At 33.5% G+C, this 12,597-nt stretch overlaps 2 protein-coding genes and 1 pseudogene across 2 annotated transcripts; 2 read left to right on the forward strand and 1 right to left on the reverse strand.

Annotated features, from left to right (window-relative positions):
* Window positions 1-41: 41 nt before the first annotated feature.
* Window positions 42-3,034, reverse strand: LOC107906473 (probable histone H2A variant 3). The gene is made up of 2 exons (XM_016833469.2): window positions 2,690-3,034; window positions 42-585 (listed from the first exon to the last, which is right to left on the reverse strand). The coding sequence occupies exons 1-2, from the start codon at window positions 2,795-2,797 to the stop codon at window positions 289-291; spliced, it is 405 nt and encodes a 134-aa protein (XP_016688958.1). The 5' UTR covers window positions 2,798-3,034; the 3' UTR covers window positions 42-288.
* Window positions 3,035-4,237: 1,203 nt separating this feature from the next.
* LOC121217699 (uncharacterized) lies at window positions 4,238-5,316 on the forward strand. Its single transcript, XM_041093677.1, has one exon. The coding sequence runs from the start codon at window positions 4,730-4,732 to the stop codon at window positions 5,108-5,110; it is 381 nt and encodes a 126-aa protein (XP_040949611.1). The 5' UTR covers window positions 4,238-4,729; the 3' UTR covers window positions 5,111-5,316.
* A 2,689-nt stretch (window positions 5,317-8,005) lies between these two features.
* On the forward strand, window positions 8,006-11,075 carry LOC107906475 (uncharacterized; annotated as a pseudogene).
* Window positions 11,076-12,597: the final 1,522 nt, after the last annotated feature.

The raw sequence follows: 12,597 nt of genomic DNA on the forward strand, positions 1-12,597 counted from the left end.
TATGGCAGAATAATTGAGCAAAGGGAGATCAATGAATAAAATTGAAGAAATGAATCTCAGATAACAGTAATGACTAGTTTCTGAATCCATCCATAAAAACATATCAGCGGTATGTATTAGAATCGCAACTTGAAGCCATCTTTCTAATTCAAATCCTTAAATTTTCCATAATTATCTACTCGAAAACAATTTATCCACCTTGTCCAGAAACAAGCAGGCCCCAAAAACATTTTTCAGAGCTTAATATGGCTACAAACAAAAGCCAACAGAGAAACCAATTAACATACACTACTCCTTAGAGGATTTGTTGATAAGCGACTTGTGAATGTGCGGGATAACGCCACCCCCTGCTATGGTTCCCTTGATCAAGGTATCAAGTTCTTCATCACCCCGAATTGCAAGCTGCAAATGCCTAGGCGTTATACGCTTAACCTTCAGATCTTTGCTTGCGTTACCTGCCAGTTCTAGCACCTCTGCAGTCAGGTACTCCAGTATGGCAGCAGTGTATACAGCAGCTGTTGCTCCAACCCTTCCATGTGCATTAACTCTTGTCTTCAACAGACGGTGGACACGACCGACAGGGAACTACATTGAGTGCATACAATACAATAAGAATCATCTCATTATAACTTCAAGGAATTAACTGTACATCTACTAGAGAACAAAGTGTAATGAAATATCCAGTCTATCTTCCATCTTAAAGATGATGATTTATGCCTCGATCACATACAAAAAACCCAATTTATGCAAAACAGATGCAGAATACAGCCTTACTTCAAACGTGGAAACTTATGCTGATTTGGAAGACTTCATAACTCATTAACCATAAAAAAAAAAAACAGCTACATTTAGTTGAGAAGAAAGGCAAGTTCAAGGTACTAAAACATCCATTGAAAAGCTTCCTAGCAATACTTAGTCTATCGAAAATTTATAAAAAATACAACCAATTAGCACAAGTTCAGGGTATTAGGTGATAGTAGAGGGTGATCAAAACAATTATGAGTCTGAAAGGATAGCAAAACCAATATCAAGGTGGAGCGAGTTAAGAGCTCTCAATGTGGAATAAGACAATCTCATACAACTAGCACACATATCAGTTATCACTATTGACAAGAACTTAACAGGCATCCCTTTAATGTTCTTCAACAATATGGACATCTTCGAAATTGCAAAGATTTTATGTAACAGAATGCTACTTTTAGTATGGTCACAAAATCGCTTATCATGTGGCTTTACTGGGCAAAATTTCAATGAAACAAGTGGTTATATTGTTTAAGCCTATTTTCCAACAACTGACTCTTAACGCTCCTTTGCCAGAACATATCATATAATGGCCATCCACAAATTGAATTTTGGAATAAATTGTTAATCTAGACTACGAAAGTAAAATGCATTCTCCTTCCCTGTGAAAATATTTCTATCACTAATAAATTCAACCTTATATGTACTTTTACTAATGCAAGATAGTTTTACCAAAGCAATAACTAAATTGTTCATTTTAGTTGTTCCCATAAGGTACCCCAAAACCAACTAAGCCATGATAGGGAGCAAGCAAAATTCATGTTGTACATCGGTCCTCCATAAAATTGCCCACAAACTTCATTAATGATAATGTCAAAGCTGCTATTTTGTTTGTGTACCTCATGCTCTTTTAATTAACATTAGAGAAGCAAGAGAAACCAAAAAAATATCTTATGTTCAAAAAACCAATTTGCTAAACTTAAAGCAACTATTATGATATCAGACAGTAAATAAAACAAACCAAATGGGAGATAAGAGGAATTTAAACCAGCATATCCTGAAACCTAGTGATTTGAATTGAAGCAAAAGTTATAAAGTAGATATTCTTACAAAACATACTCTCAACCATTATTCACAAAAATTTCCCCATAAGAATTGCACACAGATATAAAACGCTATTGAAGGTTTCGATGATAAGGCAAACCACTGTTATCAACATAAACAAATTTTCCCAACTCCCCAACCCAGCTTACCCCCCCCCCCCTTTTTTTGGCCCTCATCATGTAAATGACAATTAATAAGGCAGAACTCAGGACAATAATTATTCATAGAACACTGTCCCCTTTGCAACAACTAACATCACTTTGATGAATGAAGGTAATCCACAAAAAGCACAATTGTTCATACGCTCAATCCAAACATCAACAGAGGCAATGGCTACCTTCAGTGCCATCCATTACAATAAAACTAAAACTATAAGCTTTTAATTATAGAGGGCATTTAGCAAGACCATGGGACCCAGAAATCAAAATGGACAGAAACGTGCTAGGACGATTGGACTTGCATCAAAAGGCAATATTTAAAATTATGCCTTAACGTAGCAACAAAAGTATTCATTTCAATATGATGCAATAGATCAGGCAGATTTAAAAAAGAAACAACTAAACACTAATGCAAATTCCCGCTTAAATAATTCCACTAGTAATTTTAGAAAGCCTTCTTTTCAAATAAATACATAAATATTAACAATTGCACGGAAATCGACATGATAATAACTTAACAAAGAAAAATCTCCGTTTCTTGACCTGAAACTATATTTTTGGCAGGAATTGGAGAATGCTTCATAAGTACAAATCTAATACACGTAAACAAAAGCAATAAAAAAGAAAAAGCTGATTCAAACTGAAAAATAACTCTCGGGGGCGGGGGGACAGAGAGAGAGAGGAACCTGGAGACCAGCACGAGATGAGCGAGAGATGGGTTTCTTCTTGTCCTTATCTTTGTCTTTGGCGGATTTGCTAGCCGTAATCAACCCTTTCGCTCCTTTACCCGACATTTCCACCAAAATTACTTAGGGTTTTTATTTATTGATTAATTAATTTTGTTTTCCTGTTGGAAAATATGTGCTTTGCTTGGGAAGAAAAGGCGAGAAATTGATAACGTTAATTTGAAGAGAAGAGGAGAAAATAGGCTTATGAATGAGGTTGTCTTTTGGACTGCGAATAAGAAGAGATGAATGAAATTTCCCAATAAGACCTTCACAATATCCGGCCCAAACTGAATCGGATCCAAACTTCATCTTTTAAAAGATGGATTACCCTCATATGCTTGGAAATTGCCTTTTAAGTAAACTATTTTTATTTAAATTTAATTATATTATTATAAATAATATTTTAAAATAAATACTTGTAAATCTTCAAAATTTTCTCCACATAATACTTTATTTATTATATCATTTTAATGTGTAAGGATTATGAATCTAAGAACTCCATTATTTTATAATAGAAGGCTTCACTTAGAAAAATAATTTATATACATATGTTTTTTTTTAATTTTATGCAAAATGTGAAAAAAAGAAGAAGAGAAGAATTTAAAAATTTTGGAATTTTATTGAGAAGAAAAATAAAAAATTGAAGTATACTTATAGAGAAATAAAAATTTAATCCAAATGTATTGAAATTGTATTTGAAAGGACAAAATTAATAGTAAATAAATGCCAAATAAACCTATGGGACAAACACGAAAGATTTCATTGAAGTTAAGTTTGTTGATATCAGATTTTTGGTTCAATCTTTGAACAATTTACCCTCCATTTTCTTATAAAAAAGTAAAATAAATATATAGATTTAATTTTTTTAAAATAATCAAATTAAAATTATCTCATTTACTTTATAAAATTTAATAATTTTCCATTTTAATGATATCAGGACCTGTCAATCCAAGTCACGCAATTGTGTCCAAGGCCTAGTGAGATAAGGAGAAAAAATGGAGTAATGAAAAATTAAAACACGATAAAAATATATATAAAATTCAACAATAGAGGTGTTCATGGGCAGGGTTTGATCCGGGCTCATAAAAAAATTCGGTCCAAGTCTTAGCCCGGGTCAAAATATGGGCCTGAATTTTGTCTAGGCCCGGCCCAGGGAAAAATTCCTAAGCCTGGGCCCGACAATGCCTATTTTTTAAATAACACCAAAAAAAATTTAGAAAATTAAAAAAAGTATTTTAAAAATAAAAATATATATTTATTATATTTGGGTTAGGCCGGTCTGGGCCAAAAAAGTTGTGCTCGAGGCCCGGCCCATTTTCTAAACGGGCCTCTTTTTTTTGCCCAAACACATATTTCGAGCCTATATTTTTACCTAAACCCTCCCATATTTCAGACGGGTAATCGGGCCGGGCCGAACCGCCCGGCCATGAACACCTCTATTCAAGAATATGGAAAAGGAAATAAATTTCTCATCCTAATAATAGATGAAAAGAACTTTTTTAACGGTCAATTCATAATTGATTGGAAATGTGATTTATATTATATTTAATTTATAGGAAATTAAAATAATCTTTTTGGGGCAAAAATATCCCTTCCTTGACGACTCCGTCAAGTCCCCATTTTGCACTTTTTTTTTGACAGCTTACCATAAAAAAAAGTGCACAAATAAATCCAAAATAAATAAGTCCCTCCGCACGCTCTTCCATGCAGTCCACGTGTCCTATCTTATCCACTTTTTCACCTTTTTTCAAGAGCTTCAATATTCTCTAGCAATTCTGACTGTAATACTTGTGTAACCCACCAACCATAGGGCTAAGATTTTTCTACTGTGCCTAATATACCCTCATACCACAAAAGGTTCCAACGAGCCTAACCCTTGTAGACCGCAGAGGATGTTTCCCCGATCTCTATCCACAAGACCTAATAGTGGTCTTTTCCCCTCTGCTTCATTTACCAAAAGCTCTCACCTCTCTCTCTCTGAGAAATTCTTTGTTTTCCATGGCGACAACTCTTGCATTCTCCCTCTCAACCCCGATCCGAGCCTCAACCGGTTCACTTCAAAGACCCGATCCAAGTCGCAGAAAACCTGTTTCTTCCTCCTCCTGGTGGGCTCCCCTCTTCGGGTTGTCCTCCAACCCCGATTACCTCAACGATGGCCATATCGGCGTCACATCGGAGAGAAATCCCGAAGTATCCGAATCGGACTCAGATCCGGGTCGATCCAGATCCAAATCCACGCTCAGGTGCTTCACCGAGGAGAAAGCGAAGCAACTTCGCAGGAAGACAATGGAGAACGCGTCGTTTCACGATATGATGTACCACTCGGCGATCGCGTCTCGTCTTGCGTCCGATACGTCGGGTTGGCCGGTATGTGATTGAGGCCTAATAATTGCTGGGTTAATGGTAAGAATAATTTGTCGAAATGAAACTCTATGTGGAAATCCTGAATCCTGCGTTGTTGTTTTTTTTATTATATTCGTCTGAAATCTGGGTTATGTTTAGTGTTTGTGTCAGTTTCGAGGAAAGACAGTTGATTGTGCTTTGTAATATTGATTTTAGACCGTTGGATCGGTGATGCATTTTTATCTTTAGGTGTCACGCGTCGATGAGTGACTTCCGTCGTCTCGTATATGGTGGGACTCATAGTCGTTGTGAGTTCCCTTTTTGATGACGTGGAGGATACTTTTTTACGGTATACTAATTTAGATCTTTCCACGTCAGCTTTGTCCAGGTGTGCGGGTCCCTCCAATCTCTGTGGTTTAATAAAGTAGTGGATTATCCGGTACTAAGGTGCATCTCTCATCGATTTGAAAGAATTTCATAATCCGAGTTAGACCTGTCCATGGGCCGGGTCGGGTTTAAAGAAATTTCAACTCGCCTTTTAGGCACAGGTCCGGCTCGGCTTGAAGTGAAAAAATAATAAGTCTGAGCCCGGCCCGGCTCGGCTTGATTTTTAATAAACACAAAAAATATTTTTAAAATAAAAAAATAAAAAAATATTTTTAAAGTATTTTAAAATTAAAAAATAAAAAATATATATTTATTATATTCGGGCCAGGCTTGGGCAAAAAAAGTTAAGCTCGAGCCCGGCCCATTTTTTAAATAGGTCTCATTTTTTTGCCCAAGTCTATATTTCGGGCCTATATTTTTACCCGAATTCTTTCATATTTTGAGCAGGCCGTCGGATCGGGTCGGGCTGCCCGGCCCATAAATAGGTCTAATCTGAGCTCGTCATAAATAACCCATATCTATCAGAATGGAGCAACCATCGATACGGCGAACTATCCAGTATCTTTACACGTTCAGGCAATTGGAGTAAAACATAAAACTCATTCATAACCCAGAAGGAAAAGTAATTCATTGAATCTAAAACAAAAGCTCTTTTATCACATGTCTCCCCTAAATATTCATTGAATCAAAATTGATGTGCTTCGAGTGGGCTGTTCCTTCCAATAATCTTCACAGAAAAGTTGCCTCCATGGCAAACCCTAACAATCAACGCTGGCTACCAACAGAACTCGTCAAAAACCCAATTAGGGAGCCCGTTCATTGGTGGAGGGCAACGTCTAATTGCTTACGTTAGGAGTAACATTACAATCTAAATTTACTCTACTTTCAAAATATTATATTTTCATTAATTATATTTTCATTATTTCTAGTAATAAATAAAAAAGTTAGCAATTTTAGATAAAGGAAAAATAAACACATTTCTTTATATATGGCATAATAAAATATAAATATTAATAATTACCTGATAATTAAAATAAAAACAGTTTATTAAATGATTTATAAATAAGTTTAAGTTTAGAGTGTGCTTGTTTATGAACAATGATTTACAATATATATACATTCTACGGTTTCTATGACTTCACATTTTGGAAAAAGACAAATCCTTCTCAAAAAAGGTTTCCTTATACGGAAGTCTTTTTTAGTTTCTTAATATATCAATTTGAGCAAGCCTAGTAATTGATTCTTAATATTATGTAGATCCATTAAAGAGTAGATGTTGGTTACGAATTTAACTTAATTTTTATATAAAACGTAAACAAAGCTAAATATAATAATTAAATTTAAATTTTAAAATATTAAATATTAATCTCAATTATTGGAAGTGTTAATGTTCTTAAACATACATGTTTATATTTAATCATATTACAAAATATTAATATAATAATTTGTTTTAATAAAATATTTTTATTTAAGTTTTTTAACATCAATAATAATTTAAAATTTTAAATAACATTCTTAATATTTTATTGAACTTTCTATACTATTACATTTTATAAATATTTATTAATAAATATTTTACGTATATAATATGAATATTTTAATAATATAAAAATATTTTTTTAAAGATCGCTTAACCTTATTTACCCCTTCTTGCTCCAGTCTTTTACTATCTATAATAACTTTTTAATGTAACTTCAAATTAAATTCTAATTAGGTATTGATTTATTAAGTCTATGTAAAATATTAGTATATTTTAAAATAAATTTTGATTGTCAAAAAAAAAATATAATATTTTATAATAAATATAATTTATATTGAATTTTCTTCATTAAAATAATTTTTAAAAAATGATTTGAAGAAATTTTACCATTTACTCAAAATCATTAAATAAACATATTTTTTTTAAAAAATTCTGATTTTAAAATATCATAAACAATTTAATTTGATAAAAAAAAATGTCATCCAAAATAAAAAGAACAATCTCGTAGTTCTTAATTTATAAAGATACATTATTAAGTACTTTATTTTATTTTCTCATTAAAGTTGAGTTTAAATCCATACTTGAAAGATAACTATCCATATATGATAATAGATATATAAATTATCAAGAAAAAGAAATCATAATAATATTTCTAAACCGTACAAACCCCAAATAAAAAGTTAGATTTACATAAAAATCTTCCTTAAAACCCCCGTCTTAATAAAAAGTTCAAACCCGGGTTGGAACGCAAGCCAGGCTAATGTGCCTCCAAATCTCTTCCTTTGTTGAGGTGGCAATTTCCCACCTGAACCTCACCAAGCCTATAAATTCGAACTGCACCGAGAGCCCAAAATTCCCGGAAAGTTTGCAAGAGCCAGCGTAACCCAAAGAAAACATACAGTTAACCCAATCATCGGCAATGTCAGCTTCCACATTTTCCGAATCTGCCCTTTTCTCTTTTGGCACTGAAAGTGCAAAATAAAATCGTTTTTATTGTTGATGTTTCTCAAAAGAAGCTGGGGCGTGACCTTAGATCACCAAAATTAAAACCCTCAGATCTTTGAATTCAGAACTATGTGGAGAAGGCTACTGATTCCACAACTAATACCCTAACCACAGTTCCACGCCGATCCCATTCTAAAACGCCGCTGCTTCAGTTCAAATGTTCCGTTTCTCCATTGCCTTCCTCATCGCTCCTCACTCGCCACTTAGCTGCCGGGTCAGGTAACTCTAATTTCCTTATATCACTCTCAACGGTTCATTTTGGTTTTAAGCATTGCATCCGTTAGGTAGAGTCTTATAAAATTTAAATATTCATTTATATCTGTATGAATATCTTAAATCATCATTAATTAACGGGCTTCGAAATTATGAAGGAGATAGAAGTTTGAGTTTAGTTCTTTATTTGAAAAGCATATTGTCGATGGGGTATCCGATATTGATTTCCTGTTTTAGTTTTTTATTGGATTGGTTGTATAGCGGACACTGCTGTGAAAAAAGAGGGTTGAGGATGTAATGCCTATCGCCACTGGTCATGAGCGCGAGGAGCTTGCTGCTGAGCTTGAGGTGATGTTTCCTCTTCCGGTGTCTGATTCAAATTGTCGAGTATATTGTTGTAACTTGTAAACATTATGACTAACTTTTGATATCCTTTTTTTTTTGTCCCTTTTTTAGGGGAAGAAAATCATTGAAGATGTAAACAATCCTGTCGGTCCTTTTGGCACAAAGGTTAGTATGTAATGCCTTTGAAAGTGTATTACAATAGAAGAACTCGTGTTTGACCATGTGCACTATATCATATGGAAACAATGACAGACGGCGTTTGAAATAGTGAAAATAATTTTACTGCTGTGTTCTTTGTTGCATTCATTCTTTTATTCTGTTTGTTTGTGATTTTCTACATGGCTTCAAGTGCTTGGAATTTTGTGCACTTCCATTTAGATGGTTTGCCTTTTAACTAATGGTGATATTTCGTGAAGCTATTTATACTTAAAACTGTTATTTGGTTTTTCATAATGCATGTAAATTATATACCAGAAGATGTTAGCAGGTGCATTATTTTGTACTGTTGCCACACTCTTTTCGATGTTGTTAACTTATTTGAATTGCCTTCCAATTTTCTGTTAGCCTTTGTTTAATCTATTGCCTTTTAATTCATTTTTTATTCAAGTTATGAATATTAGCACCTACTGGTATAACTTATATGAGTCCTTTGGTTTAGTTCTGCATGCAAGGTTATTTTTCTTCTTTCTTTTTCTCTTCCTCTCACTTTTGGGCCCTGCTCACCAGTAGACTAGATATGAGAGGAGGGGGATGTTGAACTGTGATCTTGACCCTCCATTGAGATGTAATAGTCCATATGCCAAACCTGGGCTGTTTATATTTTACTTTTGAGCATCATTAATATGGTATGGTTCAATTTGCGTCCTACATCATACTTCTACCACTTCTTGGACATTAGATTGTTACAGATATTATCATACAGTGCAGAGAAGAGAAGTGTTTCTACCAAATGCTTTGTTCTCTGAGTGTGTTAAAGTTTAATGCTATGTCTTTCTACTACATCAATGTACTTTAATGTGCATCTCATCATGCTAACTATGATTTTCTTTTGTAGATTTATCCATTTGAGTTTGGGCCTCTATTTGATGGTGTAACACCTTTTTTTCTTCTTCTAGAAACTGGAAATGTTGACCTTTATGAAATCGTAAGTGATGCCTTGACTTTTGATGGTAGAAATCATTTATCTGCCTGTAGGAACTAGGAAGCACCTGCTGTTGTCAAGTCCTACTATGACAAGAGAATAGTTGGATGTCCAGGAGGTGAAGGTGGTATGTTTCTTTCTTTAATTCTCTATTTTTGCTTGTATAAGTTCGAACTAAGGTTGTTCTTGTATGTTTTCCTCATAATTTCACAAAATTTCTATTCTGCTTGAACAATAGTGAAGCTCATTTGATTTACCTGTTTAAAAAATGCAGAGGATGAGCATGATGTTGTTTGGTTTTGGCTGGAGAAAGGCAAGCTGCATGGGTGTCCAGTTTGTTCACAGTATTTTGTGGTGAGTGGATATCTTGAATTAGAAAACATTGATTTTGTCTTTAGATTAAGCTGATATATTTGATTTCACATCCAATATCAATTTCTTTGTATTCGTTGGACCCATATCCAGTTTAGAGGTTTCTGTTAGCCCATTCATGAATTCACAAAAAACTGTGAATTAGTTGTTAATGATGTGGGGAGTTGTGGAATAAATAAATAGTATTAGTATTATTCTCAGTTAGGCCTCTGGGCTATAGTCAACTAGCATGGTTGAAAAACCAGTTGGTGCAATAAATAGCTTATATATATATGGATTCTGGTTTCTTCAGCTGTAATTCTCTTAATATGAGCAGTGAATGCAACAAACAATTATCTTTTAGATTGAGTTGTAAATGTTTTAAGATATCTAGACCGTACCTGAAGGGTGTAATTGGAACTACAACTCTTATGTGATTTTTTTTTGCCACCCAAAGCCCAAAAGTTTGAAACCAAGGTTGTGGCTCCAATGCTATGACTGAAGCGAGTCCTGGACGCTTTCATTCCATTCCCTTAGTCAATTGCCCTCTAAAGCAATTAGGAAAATGAATGAAATGGCATTCTTACTCTTCCAGCCTTGTTGAACCTGTGCAGAATTCGGTTGTTTCCCACATTTAGGGTTTTCCTAACTATTTCCACTGCTATTTTGCAGTTGGAAGTTGTAGGTCCTGGAGGACCTCTGGATGGACATGGAGACGATCGTCATTAATTGCAACTCAGTTGTTCCTATTGGAATAAAATTGGAGTAAGATGGAATGATGTCCAGTATACAGTGCACCTTCAAATGTTAAAATCTTCATGTCTTGTTTGATTCCAATTGGGCGGCAGTTGCTCTCGCAACATTTGAGATGGTATGACTTTTTCTTTTTGGGGCAATCTAGAGACAGTGGTCTATTTGAACTATGGATCTTCTTAGGTGAACTTTTAATGCGTTGGCAAATAATCTATGGCTGCCTTTCCATTCTTTCGTGAAAGAAACTTGCTGGCGTTAAACCACTATTCTGGTTTTGCTGGCGTAACTTTGGAATATTGAATCTGAAATTCACTGGTAACTTTTCATCAGATGCTCCATTTTCTTTTTCATCTCTCAGTCAGTACCCAAAATATTCCCTCAGCTCAGATCAATGTCCTTGTCAGTTGGGAATTGTTATCTCACGCAGTTTTATTAAATACGGTTTTATATCATGGTGAAGAAGATTTATATATTTCTATTTCAGTTTTGAGTAAGGGTGTGTTCATCTTGCATTAAATTAAATCAAAATGATCTCAATTACATCAACATGATTATGAAATATTGGTTAAATGAACCTACTTGAAACTATGGCCAATTAAAATCCGTTTTTAGCCATCATAATTTAACCAAGTCTATTCATTCAAAAAACTTAAAATCATTTAATGTGTAAATTAATTTGATTTTAAAAGTTTGCAATCAAATTAACCCATTGGGATTCACTAAACCAATTTTGTATCTTTCACTCTGAAACAAAAGCGTGCATGGATTAGAAGCTAAAAACAACAAAAACAAAGGACAGGAAAATGAAACCTGAAGAAAGTGACATTCATATTCTTGCAACCAAAAAGGAACGAAAGGCTGATATATTCTCTGCAACGTGTATTCTAACCGTCTTTCCTCTAGAATTCTGCAATATCTTATTATTCATATTAACTTGCTGGAGATTACAACGACAAAAAGGAATTAGATTCAAAAATCCCCTCACTTTCTGGTTAAAGCTTTTATATTGCCATTTAAAGTCTTCACCATCACATCTCCTTCCTCAAGATTTAAGTTTATAATAAAATTGTTTAACGTTAGCATTTGCTACAATATTGTCTTTATTATTATTATAGAAATGATATAATAATCTACATTAACTTATCTCACAAACTGCACTGGGAACATTGGTTAGCAAGACTCACTAAATCAATTTTAACATTTAAGCTACAACCGACCATCCCTCGTCCAAATGTGAAGGTTTTTACTGTGTTAACCGTGTTCATTTTTAATGGTATAAATAATATTTTTGTGTAAACATTTAAAACTATTTATATCTTGAAACTTCTAAAATTTAAATAAATAAATATTTTTTTAAAATGCACGATATATTAGTAATGTAATTGCTTAATTCCACACTTTATTTTAATTCTTAATCCATTTGTACTATAAGAAATAGATTTTATTCTTTTTATTTAGTATTTGACTGTGGTTGTAAACTTAAAACAAACAAACAAACCCGAAAACAGCAGAGTGTGAATCCCAGTAATGGAATAGCAGCCTCTCGAATCATTTATCTTCTGCTTTCTGAAAAGACTTGCAATTGGCCCCACAGTTTATATATTACATCAATGCCTTTTGCATGTAATTAGATTGTCAAATTTGTAAGGCTGGTTGGGTGAATTTTTCTTATATTTATGATTCTCTCGTTGTATTGATCTTAACAAATGATATATATATATATTTATTAAAAAAGATAATACAGTATGCTGAAGGTAAGATATATATAATGTAGGTATAACTCAATTACAAAAAATGATATATGTATAAGATATAAAGATAAAAATATGAACACAATCTTTCTTTAAG

This window comes from Gossypium hirsutum, chromosome D05 (genome assembly GCF_007990345.1).
Source record: "Gossypium hirsutum isolate 1008001.06 chromosome D05, Gossypium_hirsutum_v2.1, whole genome shotgun sequence".
Taxonomy (NCBI): domain Eukaryota; kingdom Viridiplantae; phylum Streptophyta; class Magnoliopsida; order Malvales; family Malvaceae; genus Gossypium; species Gossypium hirsutum.

Bases quoted from the DNA above. Each gene is read 5' to 3' on its own strand.
- LOC107906473 (XM_016833469.2), bottom strand. From the start codon at position 2,797: ATGTCGGGTAAAGGAGCGAAAGGGTTGATTACGGCTAGCAAATCCGCC. The intron at 586-2,689 runs GTTCCTCTCTCT...CACTCAATGTAG, and splicing joins CATCTCGTGCTGGTCTCCAG to TTCCCTGTCGGTCGTGTCCA.
- LOC121217699 (XM_041093677.1), top strand. From the start codon at position 4,730: ATGGCGACAACTCTTGCATTCTCCCTCTCAACCCCGATCCGAGCCTCA.